The sequence below is a fragment of the Mytilus trossulus genome, chromosome 9 (genome assembly GCF_036588685.1).
Source record: "Mytilus trossulus isolate FHL-02 chromosome 9, PNRI_Mtr1.1.1.hap1, whole genome shotgun sequence".
Taxonomy (NCBI): domain Eukaryota; kingdom Metazoa; phylum Mollusca; class Bivalvia; order Mytilida; family Mytilidae; genus Mytilus; species Mytilus trossulus.
The window spans coordinates 18,590,886-18,606,413 of record NC_086381.1 but is presented as its reverse complement, the minus strand read 5'-3'; the positions used below and the strand labels follow the sequence as shown (position 1 = coordinate 18,606,413).

The 15,528-nt window shown below is 31.4% G+C and overlaps 1 protein-coding gene across 1 annotated transcript; it reads left to right on the top strand.

Annotated features, from left to right (window-relative positions):
* The first annotated feature begins 2,057 nt into the window (after nt 1-2,057).
* Nucleotides 2,058-14,738, top strand: LOC134685244 (U1 small nuclear ribonucleoprotein A-like). The gene is made up of 7 exons (XM_063544769.1): nt 2,058-2,165; nt 3,226-3,295; nt 8,204-8,376; nt 8,817-8,947; nt 12,016-12,077; nt 12,607-12,745; nt 13,548-14,738. Exons 2-7 carry the CDS (start codon nt 3,232-3,234, stop codon nt 13,705-13,707), a joined length of 729 nt encoding a protein of 242 aa, XP_063400839.1. The 5' UTR covers nt 2,058-2,165; nt 3,226-3,231; the 3' UTR covers nt 13,708-14,738.
* Nucleotides 14,739-15,528: the final 790 nt, after the last annotated feature.

The following is a 15,528-nucleotide window of genomic DNA, read 5'->3' as shown; positions in this document are numbered from 1 at the left end:
AATATTAAAATATTGGGTTCGTCTATTACGGACGAGAAATTGTATTCTTAGTGCTATATATAATGATATGTATGACGAGTGTGAATCAGGCAATAAGTCATCATGGGTTAATAATGTTAAATGTATGTTACTTAGCCTAGGTTTTGGACATGTGTGGTATGCACAGAATGTTGTATGCGAAGAAGCATTCATTATTTTATTCAAACAAAGACTTATTGACCATTTTATTCAAGAAAGAAATATGTTTTTCGATTCATCATCAAAATGTACTATCTATAAACACCTTGTGGATAATGTTCAATTGCAGTTTTACTTGACAAAAAATTTAAGTCCACAATGTATTAGATTTTTAACTAAGTATAGAATGTGTTCACACAAATTAAATATTGAATATGGTAGATTCATTAAAAAAGCAAGAAATGAAAGATTATGTATCTTATGTAACCAGGGTGACATCGAGGATGAGTTTCATTTTATTTTAAAATGTCCAAAATATGACATTATTAGAAAAATGTATATAAAAAGGTATTATTATACAAATGCATCTGTTTTTAAATTAGTTCAATTATTGTCAACAAAGAATGTATCAGAGTTATCAAATTTAGGAAAATATCTGAAATACGCCACAGATATAAAATTTTCATGACATCCTTCTGAACGAATTATACTATGTAGTCTTGCCTCCGATTGTATTTAAAATGTTCTGTTATGATATTTATGTACATATTTATGATATACCTATAAGCTGTATTGCTTTTGGTTTGAAATAAACTATATGTAATTAAAAAAAAAAAAAAAAAAAAAATTACATAAAAATGATTACAAGTGATTCAATATGATTAAGACACAATGTTATAAAAAAAAACCAAACCAAATTATATTAAAAGTACAAGAATACAACACGCACAGTGTTTAATAATATAAGGGGGTCCCTGGGCATTTCTATATCGATATATTATTTAAGGAAACTTTCCTATATGAGGATAAATTTTCCAATAATTTTCCGAGTTTCTGGAGTATGAAAGTATCTTCAGAGGACATTAGCCAAATAAATTGTGATTTAATATTTAACCACTAAAATATTTAAACCGTTGTTTTATTTCATTTAAAAATTTGAAACGAACTTATTTGAAAGTTTGTGGCACTGAAGAAGAAAATGAATTTCATCCTCAACCTCAGTACCACACAATTAACAGATACGTTCTGACACTGTCAGATTTTTGTACCTCCCCCTCTCAATCTCTAAATCGTGAGCACTGATACGGAATTTTGTTAAATAATGTCTATATATAAAATTTTCCTGCAAATGGTAATTTTCTAAGCTATGCCAAACAAACTCAGGATTGAAAACGAAAATCACTTAATGTGGCATTGTAAATATCTTATAATGGAAAGGACAACTGAATTGTAAAGACAAAAACATCTAAAATTTGTTTAAATTTCAAAACTATCAACAACGTAACAGTGGTTCTTACAGTCAGTTTAAAATTCTATTTATATTCTTATATTTCAAATTGAAAACAGTTATAGCGGAATTGATGTTTTACAAAAAAATATTAATCACATTACATTTAGTTTACTTGTACATATATACCTGAACCTACTGTTCTTTGTCATGATTGGGCACTTACCGATTGTGCCGAAAAAAATAATATATATGTGTGTTTTCTATTACATCTTGAAGTTGATAATTTTAGGTAGGCCGGTAGTTAGGGATTTTTTTTTTACATTGCCGAGTTTATGGGAGCGACATTCTGACTTTTAAAACAGTGCTTATTGAAAAGGGAAAAAAAATAGGGGTTTTTTTTTGCTTAAAAATTAGGGAGGGTAGGGTAATAGGAAACATACACCTTTTTTATTTGGCCTTGCTAATTGTGTGTTTGCTGAGACTATCACTGTGTAGCTAATATTATGTTCCAAGTGTGTGATAATAATTATTTGTATTGTCTAATTGTTTTGATTCCATTGTTTTTCTCTTCTTTTTTTAATCAGTGGATGTTCAAATTACGCTACCCCGCGTAAGTCTACAATTCATCATTCATTAAGACTACAATTCATTAACTTCGGAATTATCCGTAGTCGGACCCGGAAGGTGTTTTGTTACTTACACATCTGTACGTTTTGAGCACGCGTTTGTTTGGAGCCGGCTGAAGAAAGATCAAAAGGTTTGGTAAATTAAGGAATGCTTTTTGTTATTTATAGTAAAGATGAACGCTTGAACCGTTAACTTTAATTTGATTGATTGTTATAACATACTTATAGTTCTGTATGTTTACAATATCGTCATCGATTCTTTCACTTCAATTTCAAATATGACAACAAAATGGTGCATGTAAAAAATATTTTTATCTTTTATCATTTTATTGTGTGTTTTATTTCAGTTTTCCTTTATGAGTAGGTGTCTATTGGAGTGTGTGTGGTATAGACGATAGTGAATACTATATAATAGTGTGGCACCAAAATACACGATTTTATGCTGAAAGATCATTGTCATAACATGCTTATATAGAAAATATTTACATGTACTGTCTACACTGAGCAAAATAGAATGGGTTTATAGCTTGTTGTTTAGTGTGGGCCAAGGCTCTGTGTTAAAGGCTGTACCTTGACCTATAATGGCTTACTGTACTTTTATAAATTGAATCGAAAGTTGTCTCTGATATTGGCACTCAAACCACCACATCTTCCTATAACTATTATATAAGTCAGCTATACATGTGAGGTGTTTTCAGATTCATAACTCAACAACTTCCTGTTTACCGAACATTTGACAATGATTTGTATTATTTATATATATATATGATAGTCATTGAACTGCTGAGTTAAAAAAAATTTGTCACATTTGCCTTCAGAACTACACTACAAGCGTAACAAGGATTTCTGAAATTTGGTTTCAAAGTTAATGTAAATCCACTATATCCTGTGATGCGTTTTCAGATTTGTTACTAAACAACTTCCTGTTAACCGAAAAACTTGTATCATTGTTTACACATGACCGCCAAGTTAAAAATTCATCACATATTTCTGACATGAACAACACTTCAAGGATTTCTGAAATTTGGTTTTAGAGTTTATTTAAGTCGGCTATACCATGTGATGTGTTTTCAGATTCTTATCAACTTCCTGTTTACCGAACACTAACATTTTTTCATAATAAGATTATTCACTTGCTCACAATTTCATTTGTTATTATTGCTATATACTTATAATTATTTTGTTTTTCAGATAAAAATGGATATTAGACCTAATCAGTCGATATACATCAATAACCTGAATGAAAAAATTAAAAAAGATGGTGAGTAATGGCAATAGGAAAAAAACATATTTTGTGTCATGTACATGCTACATGCTACAGTACCCTTTAAGAGTACCAACTCTCCCACACCCTACACCGAGGAAAATGTCGGAGCCACTCCGAAAAACTCCGATATTCCTGTCAAAATTGGGAGTAATCTCTCCCAAAATCAGGTAAATGTTTATTGTGATAACGAGCTCACTCTCTACACCGAGGAATTAATTGCCCTTATCCTACTTTGATCTATACCGGCACAAGACTGAATGGGTAATTGGATTACCTGACAGGTAAAGGTTGAAGTAATAAAGAATTACATTTCCGGTCTACTGTACCAGTTTAAGTGTCAAACAGGTGTATAATTTTAAATGTCTTTTATACTAATTAAATTTCATTTGTGGTAATAAAAACTAAAGTCAAAATATTTTCGTATTTTTTGTTAGCCCATCTAAAAATATCTTAACCTTAATGTACTTGCTTTAAAAAAAAACCGATTATAAAATGTAGCGGAATATGTGAAAAACAAAATATTCTACTTCAAAGTTAGTCTTTATTTAAAAATTATAAGTCTAAAAGTTTTATATATGCAAGTGAAAAGGAAAATTTATTCACCATTCACTAGACAAAATAATTGCCGCGTAATAATTGTGTAAATCTACAGCATTTTCTTTTTACGATTATCTAATTGCTGGAATGAATAAAAGATTTAAAAGCAAAATGTTGTTGTTAATTCTTTCAATTGTATTTTAGTTTTATAATAAATGAAAACTACTTAATTTTGACCTCGATGTCTTCACCAGTAAATTAATATTTTATTTACGAAATGAGCATACTTGTGTAAAAATAACCGGAAACTTTCGCTAAATTAATCTGAGCAGTTAAATAAAATTACATGTTTGAAAGTTTTGTTTATTCAAGTAAAAAGGAAAATATTATTCACCATTCGTTATGCTTAACAATTACGGCATTTTCGTTTCACGATTTGTTGGCAGTACAGTAGAATAATAATACATTTCCGTTACAACAGGAATACTTCCAGCTGCATTAATTCGTCTTTGTTTAATATTAACTTTCGCACAATGAATGTAAATTTGTGTATTTTCAACAAAAGATTTTAAAAACAATTATTTGCCGTGCGAAGACAATTCCACGATACACATCTCAGTTATCAACAGTTTGGGTTGAACTTGACTTACTTAACAATGTTAAATGCTAAAAATAGTTAACATCAATGTTATCCACAGCCAGTGATCGGGAAGGACGTGCGCCCTGCGCCTATAGCGCATATTCACCAGAAATGGCGCATAGAGTGACAAATGTAAGCGCCCAAGTGGCGCACGATATTTTTTCACATCGTTTCGAAACGTTTAGATATCGTCAAATAGATTTCCGATCGTGTTCCGTGTCGCCATGTGTGTGTACACAACTGTATGATGTTCCTCCAATCATAGGAGCACCTATATATTTTAGGACGTCTCGGGTGTTTCCTTATGGTAATAGAACCATGCGGTTTAACGTGTCGGGTGTTTTCCTATGGTATTTATAGAACCATGCGGTTAAACTGATAACCCAAAAAACGTAATTAACCATCATTCATGATATAATTTTTTTATAAACAACTTTACATTTGTGAAATTTGGCTATTACAGACGAGATTTAACTCTAATAATAATCTTTTAATTAGTTTAGCTTGCTATTATTTCGATTGAAAACCCCTGAAGCCTTTTTATGAAAATAGTTTTTGTCTCCATCAACGGCGCTTAACTGTCCTTGTCATTTTTTGGTCTTTGGCTCATTTTGACATTTTGTAAACATGACTTCAGCGAATTATTGTTTTGTTCTATCAATTAATGGTACTCTCTACTGTTATTCTTGTTATCGTGATGAAGTAATAACAATAATACAAGAAGTGCAGAGGACGTTGCTGAAATATCCTCTAATACGCAACGTCTGGAATGGGTATGGTATCGACGAAGACCCAAATTTAATGTTAAAAAAAACATGAACATGAACAAGCCAAGGTAACAGTAACAGTTTAAACATTGTAATTTGTAAATAAAGGTTATCTTTAATATTGTCCGTTTTGGAAGAAGTTATTGTATATTCATTGAAATTACAGAATCACAGGAACAATATCCATGATATTATTTAAAATCATTAAGGTAAGTACCAACACATCTTTTCCAAAACATGAAAAAATAATGATACTTTTTATTTTTTTACAGAAGTCAATTCAAATGGCCCATTATTTTTTAAATGGCCCATTGAATTTATTTTTGAGGGGCCCTGGGCCCATGGTGAAATAAACCTTCCAGATCACTGCACAGCACGAGTTTTTTAAAGGGCGGGGAAAAATATTGCGTACTAGTAAACTCAAGTGACCTTTCTGGCAGACCGTGGGAAAGTCCATTCAAGGTTTCTAAAGTTGCAGAACGACATTTTTGTGCAATCGTATTGAGGCTCCAGAAGGTCCTTTTACAATTGATTTATCGGGAAAATATAATTCTTATCCGAATAAACGTGAACACATTTTTAACTATTTGAATTTTAATGTTTTATCTTTCAAAAAAGAAAGTACATTAGTTATATGTCCATGGTCAATAATATAGATTTACAGTTGGTGATGTATTAATTGAAATTATGATGGAAATTGTCCGGGGTGATTGATTGTATTCAAATGACAATAATCATTATAATACGATGAAGAAATGCCAATTGTAGGCGGTTGGGAAATTTTGAAAATAAAATGATGACTGATTTAACTGGAATAGAATATTATGATGGGCAATTATGAGGTTTGATAAATTTTATTAATATATAAAGGATTAGTGACCTATCGGATAGCGATAAGCGGATTACTTATCATCACAACTTTTAACATGATTGAGCGTCATAAACTTGGCAAACACCGGTTGAATTATAGTACATTTATTATATAATTTATGTGAAAATAATTTTCACTTTCCAAATTGAAATGACGAAATTGATATAAATACTTTCGTCAATTTGAAAACCGTTCCGTAAAATGCGAAAATGACGAGCACTATCAATATCACTTGAAATTATTTCCTTTGTCAACAGAGTTGTCATTTAACAGTTTCTGTTCGTAATTTGAATTATTCAAGTCTGTATAAATGTACCGAGGTGGTGAAACATCATATTTTACATTGCTCAATAAATTAAGTTTACTTGATGATCCGATGAATTTGGTTACCGAAAAAACAACATGATTTTATTAGCCAGTTGATTTTTTAATAATGAACAATTAATGCGCTGATATTGCTTATTGACTAAGTTATAAAAGAAACTAATTGTGGCAAAATCGTCCTTGCTGAAAGAACACAATGTATGACCTGACCGGACTGTAATAGAAACACAAAATAACAATTTTCTTCATACTTTTTCGTATGTACGTTCTATTTTAAAGATAACGGCATAAGACACAAATATAAAAGATAATAATTATCTTATTCTAAATGATATTGTCACATCTTTATCTGTCAAAGAAAGGAAAACATTTGTTAAATTTATAATACCGTGATTTTAAAGCACACCTGTGCAACCAAGATCGATTAAATGTTCAAAGGTAAATTATCTGGGTAATCCAATTATGTTGTCACGCGTCGTTAATTTGAAGTACATCCGATGGGCAATAAACCAATTAACAGCCAAGCGGTGTTGGGAGAGAATCTTTGGAGGATTTTAGGAGTGAAATCCGCGGTACTAGGTGTGATTCCGAGAAACACGGAAATCGGAGAAAAAAGTTATCGAATCGATATTTTTGAAGAGTACTGTACATGTACATTCAAATTCATCCCATTTGTTTTCTGTAGAAACATATAATGTACATCACACACACTGGTACTAGACTGACCAATCTTAAAATATAATGCACCTGAGGTCTTGAACGATAAGGCTAATTTAAGCTATTCCAGTGATTAATACCTACAATGTATGTAGGAATTAAATTTACTGCATAATTTGAAATACTAATAATTCGATAAACAAATCATTTAATGAATGGCTGTTATTTATTTTGAATTTATTGAACCATAAAATTAATTTTTGACTCTTCACATTGATATGTTAAATGTGAAGAGTCAAAAATTAATTTTATGGTTCAATAAATTCAAAATAAATTATTGCCATTCATTATAAATAAATTTCTATCAAAAATAAGGCTCAAAGATATATTAAAATACGAATAACAACGTACACAGATGTTTGCGTATGAATACATAACGTTGGAGTGGGCGTGTCTCCATAAAAATTGATAACATTGAAAATAAAGCTAATTCTTTTAACCAATCAGAAGACAGTAAATACACCAAATTTATTTATTTTAAAATGTCTCTCATAAGCAAAAAAATGCTTATTGGTTGACAAGATGGTACCCTAAGTTACACATGTTTTAAGATCAGCATTTCTCTCTTTAATAAATAGAAAGACATTTTTAACAAGGCAAACATTTTATTTTTGTTAATTAGAAAATTTCTGATTGCTCATGTCAGAGAAAGTTGTAAGAGCAGGTAAAAACAAATATTGAATGAACAGGAAGGGGAATTCAAGAGATAGAGAGTATGGAGAAAAAAAACTTCACCAACATTAACCAGTAATGGAAAAAATATGAATGTTTTGCAGTTTAAGTATCACACAATTATTCTGCTATGAGGATATCAAATGATTACTGCTGAAATCAGAAAACATAGCTTTAAGATTTTAAAAGTGTACAATTTCAATAAAATCTGCTTAGTGCATTACAAAGATAGAAAACTGGTGTTAACTGAGAAATATAAGATACTTTTGGAGATATTCCCCCACACGTTCTTCAATCTTTTCTGCAGTTGTCCCTATAATCTAATAATCGAGTAAATGAAATATAATCTTAAATTAGTTTATTTTACATTTCAGAATTGAAGAAATCCTTGTATGCCATATTTTCACAGTTTGGACAGATTTTAGACATTGTTGCTTTGAAGACATTGAAGATGAGGGGACAAGCATTTGTTATATTTAAAGATATCAACAGTGCAAATAGTGCATTACGATCAATGCAAGGTTTTCCTTTCTATGACAAACCCATGGTAAAATTCATTAATATATTCTTATTTATAGGTGAGATAATTAAGAATCTCCAAAAGAAATGTTTCAAAAACATTTTGAATCATGACTTTCAAAAATAGCTCAAAACATCTTTTTGTTTTCTGTGAATGTTTCTTCATACAATATAGTGATTTTATGGTAAAAAAATGGTAGGGCATGGATTAAGAGTGTTGTGTCAATAGTTTGTACCTTTTCAAATAGACCAGAATTATGTTTATCTTAGTTTAAATCAAAATTTTGTAAATGCGGAGACTGGAACTTGCTAGTGGGTTTGAATTTATTGTGGGCACAGAAAAGATTTCATACCTTTAACTGATAGATAAAAACTTAAATCCCTATAGTTCATAAAAAATAACATTGTTAGTGTATTTTTTTTATTTTATTTATACATGAATCTAAACAAATAAGTTTGTACTTGTAGAGAATTCAGTATTCTAGAAAGGATTCTGATTTAGTAGCCAAAATGAAAGGAACATTTGTAGAGAGACCAAAGAGAAAGAAGGAAGAAGAACCAGAAGTGAAGAAAAAGAAGAAAACACCAGCATCACAAAGGTAAGATACTATGAATGAAGTGATACATACCTTAAGGTAATAGTATCATGACTCACAATGGTATCTAAATTATACCCCACTTTAGAATAGAGACTAGATTGCATTTTCTTGTTTCTGTCACACATTTCGTGTCAGAGTACTACTTGGCTTGTTGACTTAATAAATGTCAGCATCATACAGATAATTTGTAATTTTTTAGCGCTTTTCAGATCTTAAACTTTTTTCTTCACACTCTTTTCTTAAGTAAGAAAAAGAATGTCAAGTTGTAAATATATTCCATTTCTATCATGTAACTACTTCCTGATAATTTGAATAATGGGTAGAGTATGTTTATCACGACAATCCTTGGAATTACTTAAAAAGGCATGGCATAGTCTTTTCCGCCTAAATTAAATTAAAATTTGCCAATTAGATGCAATGAAGTAAGAATATCTGTTTCATTGCCCTTATTCACTGGTTATTAGAACAAGAGAAAAAAGCAAAAATACAAAACTGAGGAAAATTCAAAACAAATTCCTTAAAGGGTTTGTAAAGATTACAGCATTATCACACATACAAGACCAAGGATCCAGAATTTTTTTTCACCAAGTTCCGGTCATTTTGTAACTTTATAGTTGGTGGTAGGTGCCCTTTTTCCAAAAAAGATTATAAAAATCACATTACCAGCTGATTATTGCTCATACTCATAGCATCAACGTACTTGTTTTAACTGTTGAATCGCATTTACTTAAACTTTGTGAAATTCTCTTACCATTTTTCCTAAAAATCGTTCAAGAGCAGTTAAGCGAAGGCAACAGTATGAAAATAAAATGTTTTTAATGAATCAAAATTATCAATTTCTCAGGCATTGCAAACGTTTCTTTCCATTTTGAAGACAAACTAATAACTGAATGTTTTGAGACACTACTAAAACGAGTAATTGGGAAACCATTTCTGGGATAAGTTTTGTTTATCAAATTGTCAGGAAATCATCGGCTTTTTAAATTTTTACCTTTGATTGTGTTTGAATATAAATAATAATAGCATGAATAGATGCATTAGTTTTATTTAGCATGAATTCATTTGGAATTTATGATTTTGTGTCTAACTGCGGAAAAAAATTGCACACATGCGAATAACATACTAAACAAAGGATGTGTGTAAGAAGTGTCAAGTGAAAAAACCCACTTTTTTCTACGTTAATTGAATTTTTATTTAATTTTAAATAAGAATTGACATTGTCTTAGCTGAAAAGTAATTAAATAATAAAGACAGTTATGGAATTTTTATTTATTTATAATTTAGTTTGTAATCAATATAGGTCGGGTGTGAATTAAAAATACAGATAAAGAGATCATCTATCATTAGTCAATATTCCCCTGAGGCATTACAAAAGTTATTAGGAGGGCCCTTAGGATTATAAAACTATTCTGGAGTGGCGTTTTATTACAGGAAAGGGATATCAAAACAAAAACAAGTTCAAAATTGTGATTAAGAAAACCGATCTCAACGAAATGACTGAAATTATTTCTGCAAAAATATAAAATTTGACCCAAATCCCAATCTGTTGTTTAGGACATAAGGCAGGGGCGGATTTAGGCGGGGGCGTGGCGGGCGTGCGCCACCCCTAAAATTTGCAAAGCATAGGTTGACTTCAACATATTTAAGTATCAGAAGAGACCATTCAATCTTTTTTAACATACAAATAAAATTGAGAATGGAAATGGGGAATGTGTCAAAGAGACAACAACCCGACCAAATAAAAAACAACAGCAGAAGGTCACCAACAGGCCTTCAATGTAGCGAGAAATTCCCGCACCCGGAGGCGTCCTTCAGCTGGCCCCTAAACAAATATATACTAGTATATAAAACAGTCAGTTTAACAGAATCAACGTGATTTATACTAATCAACTGACCTACGCTTTATTAAAGTTCTATAAATAATTTCAAAGGAAGGTGTCAAACGCGGAGCTGCGTTTGCTGACAATTATAATAGGTTTTTAACAGTTAAAAGAAAAAAATTACATTGTATTTGCGGTTTTCATAATCAATTTGTTTAAATATCGAAGTTCCAAAACCCCTTACTCACTTTCACAATTTTATCAAGAAAGCAGCGAGATTTTTTTTATAATATCGGTACTGTAATGAAAGATAGAAATACTGTTTTAAGCGAAAGGTTAGTTTATTAATTTGTATCTCTGTCTATATTTATTTCTCACTTGCAACATAAATATTTAGCCGAATTCTGTATCGTATGACTGTATGCTTGTGATCCCAAGAAAATAAATATAACTGCGTAAATGCATCTCATTCTTTACTTACTTTAGTTTATGGCGACCACAGTGAAGTCTGTCACGACCTCCGAAAATCAAAAAAGTAAAAAAAACAGATAGTATCATATGAAAAGACAATTAAAAATCGCTGGTAAAAGTAGAAATTTTCATTTGAAAAATATATTGGTCAGGTGAGCAATTTTGATCTGTCTCGTCTAACTTTGCGTCCGTCTGTCCGCCCGTCTATCTGTAGATTGTTGTCAGGTGTGGATTAAGGCGGTATCAGCTTGAAACTTTAATTTATCGCTAATTTTACCACACAATAGTTCGAGATATGTACATTTCACCCCTGAAGAAGAATATTTTAATAGTTCTACCTAAAACAACCTCCAAAAATTTTTCGCCTCGGTCCGCTCGGCGAAATTACAAAATTTGCGCCCCCCCTAACTGAAAATCCTGGATCCGCCCCTGTAAGGATTTCCGAATCGGTCATGTCTGGCATATATGACTGTTTCTGGACCCTTGTACGAGGCCCATTTGAAAATAGGAATGGAGTAAAGAGAAAAGGGATCTACTAAACTTCAATTTAAACATAACAATTGGGAAAATCATATACCAGTATTTGGTAGTTTATACTGGCCAATGTTGAAGATATGTCATGTCCTTTGAAAATGAAGATAAAGTCATGCCAATAATTTCTGGATTTACAATATTTGAAAACAATATTCAATGCGTTCATTGGAACATATTTTGTAAAATATAGATTATGCAAATGAATTAATCTAACAGTTTGAACATTATTTTTGTATATTTTAGACAAAATGCTGCTCCAGCACCACAAACACCTGCCATGGCACAAGTACCACAGATCAATCCAGGTAAGACTCTTAAGGAATGGCATAAGCCAGTGTATTAGAATTATATGTTGATGACAGGTCTTTCATGATTTCTGTTTAATATATTCATATGTATTAAGGGCTATCCTGTTCAAACAAACAAACAAATATTTTATTGCTAATCACAGCACCCACAAGGAGCAGAACAATCAATATTAGTTATATACTTATGATTACAAGTGATTCAATAATGTTTAAAAATGCATTCAGGCAAAGCACTTTAAAATTATATTAACTGCCTTTAGTGGCAAATTTCACTTACTTTCAACTGTTCTTGTATCTTGACCCCACTAAGTTGAGATTTGAAAGGACTTTCCCTAGGTTCTATGTATGTTTTTGATAGATTATATTCATTTCCCTAAATTATGAGCAAATTTTCTTACAGCCCAAGACAGATTCTAATGCACTTCTATTTTGTAAGTCATTGGGACTTTTAAATTTTTCTAGTCCTTATACATGAACAAATTTGAGCTTGAAAATCAAAAGGTATAATTTTCTTTTTTTTTTATAGCCACAACAGCTCCATCACAGCCTCCTGCAGCACCAGCTGGGCCTACAACGATACCTGAACAACCACCTAACCAGATCTTATTCTTAACAAATCTACCTGAAGAAACAAATGAGATGATGTTGTCCATGTTGTTCAATCAGTATGTATCTCATATTCTATCATATTTCAAAAAAATCTGTCTGTCTAGCAAACAAATTACTTCATTGATGAAATTCGGTTCATTCAAATGTATACCTTAATTAAGTTCATCTTTATTATTGTGTCTGCAATATGATTATGAAGACCAAATGCACATTTTCAAAATCATTACCCAACTTCAGAAAAAAAGTTTAAAAATAATTGTTAGGATGGATGAACAGAAAAGTGCTTTCTTGTATTAGTTTAAACATATTTATTTATAGTGGATTGGGAAACAAGTTTTGCAACTTATATTAATCCCTTTCCACTTTGCGGGTGCGAGTGCTGCCTTGTAGCGGCATTAGCCTACTCTTTTTCGAAATCTACAAGGGTGTCTTTAACGTGCAAGAGATGTGGCTCTCTCATAACACGGGCCAGCCATTTATCGTTCCCGTCCGACGGACTATCATCGTTTCCTCAAGACCATACTCGCAAATGGTGTCAAGGGAGAGCCGAAAATTGAGTTCCTGAAATATTCATCCCAAACGGGAATCGAACCAGGAACCTTTGTGTTAGTAGTCCGATGCACTAACCACTACACCCACGGCTTTCTTGTATTGTTGAATATGCTGTATTAATTATCACACAAGCCAGGATGAGTGGCTCAAAAACTATGTTTCTTAATGCTGAAATATGGCACATGCAATTTCTGCTATTCAAACTATTATGTATTATGTGGAGAAGTATCATCAATGTGATTTTGATCCTTTGATTATAATTTTTCTGATGCCATGAAGATAAAATCTCTTTTTTGCTTATTGCAGATTCCCTGGTTTCAAGGAAGTACGTTTGGTACCAGGTAGACATGACATTGCTTTTGTTGAATTTGAAAATGAGGTTCAGTCTGCCGCTGCTAAAGAGGCGTTACAAGGATTCAAGATCACACCAACAAATGCAATGAAGATATCATTTGCCAAAAAATAGACCAATTCTGATGAGGACCTAGTATTGTTGTTGTTATTATTTTTTTTTATCTTGAATCATGCTGAAATTCAGTTTAAAAATATGGAGTGTGTTTAGAGGGTTTTGACATTTGAAAGAAATTGTGTAACTACAAATAGACTTGCTATTCAATTTAAAAAAGTTTTTATTTTTAATTTGTAGGCAAATCTTTTGACTCTGAGTATAGTAAAATACAATGATTTTTTTTTTTCAAATTTCAAATTGATTGCCCTTAGGTTATTGAAGTAACTCGCCAAATTACTTATACTAAGGAATATTTTATCAATTTTTGTTTAAGGGGTGGTGACAAAGGAGAACTGGTCTTGAACAGCTGTGAATATTACTGAATTGTACATGTATCTAAATATTTTATAAATTTTAATGTACTATTGTTGGTCAAGTTGGTAGCTATTTATACTTTTCAATGTAGAGAAGAAAAGGGGGGATGGTGAAGTGTAAGAATACTGTAAATGAGCAAACTCAATCATAAAATGTCAATTTAATCCTTTTGAATAAGTTTGGTAGGTATTTTCACATGAAACTACTGATGTAGTTTCATATTCTTCTTTGAAATAATTGATATTGAGGCTTAATTTCTTTCTTTGGAATAATAGATTTTACAGGCTTATGCTTTCTTTGGAAAAATAGATTTTAAAGGCTTAAGCTTTCTTCGGAATAATAGATTTTAAAGACTTATCTTTCTTTGGAATAATAGATTTTAAAGGTTTAAGCTTTCTTTGGAATAATTGATTTTAAAGGCTTAGGCTTTCTTTGGGATAACAGATATTGAAGGCTCACAGTGTTGGTGAATACTGGTAGGTAACACTTCCGGTAGGTAGATAGATATTGTTATTGGCATTGCACTGAGCCAACTGTTGTTATATACAGCATTGCACCCTCTGTCAGCTTTATACAGATAGTCATCATAATCATCAAACATTCTGTATAGCTGGCATTGCACAAAGGGCTATCATCTTTGTAATATTGATTTGTCAATAAATCTGATTCATTTATTTGATTGTTTGGCTTTTTATTGTAGACAGATATTTTTACACCAATAACCTACTGGTTCTAACTCAGTTGTAAATGAAAGTTAGCATGACATTCTTTTTTAGCTCGGGCCAATTCAGCTTTTCTCATCACTAAGCGTCCATAGTTGTTGTTAACTTTTTACAAAAATCTTCTTATCTGAAACTACTGGTTAAATTTTGCCACAATCATCATTGGGGTGTCTAGTTTATAAAAGTGTCTGGTAACCTGGCAGACCAACCAAGAAAGCCACCAGGGCTAAAAAAGAAAAGAACATAGGGCGGGAAACATAGATTTTAACTTATATTTCTGAAACCAAAGTATTTAGAGCAAATCTGACAGATCTTGAATTGTTGATCAGGTCAAAATTTATCTGCCATGAAATTTTCATATTAATTGGACAACCTGTTGTTGGGTTGCTGACCCTACATTGGTAATTTAAGGAAATTTTGCCATTTTGGGTTATTATCTTGAATATTAATATAGATAGAGATGAAATGTATACAGCAAAAATGTTCAGCAAACAAAATCTACAAATAAGTCGACATGTTATTGACTTTATAGTCAATTTATAACAATTTTTATACGACCGCAAAATTTGAAAAAAATTTCGTCGTATATTGCTATATTGCTATCACGTTGGCTGCGTCGTCGTCGTCGTCCAAATACTTTTAGTTTTCGCACTCTAACTTTAGTAAAAGTGAATGGAAATCTATGAAATTTTAATACAAAGTTTATGACCACAAAAGGAAGGTTGGGCTTGATTTTGGGAAT

Coding starts and splice junctions, on each gene's coding strand:
- LOC134685244 (XM_063544769.1), top strand. CDS start 3,232: ATGGATATTAGACCTAATCAGTCGATATACATCAATAACCTGAATGAA. Junction 8,948..12,015: donor AAAACACCAGCATCACAAAG/GTAAGATACTAT, acceptor TGTATATTTTAG/ACAAAATGCTGCTCCAGCAC. Junction 12,746..13,547: donor TTGTCCATGTTGTTCAATCA/GTATGTATCTCA, acceptor TGCTTATTGCAG/ATTCCCTGGTTTCAAGGAAG.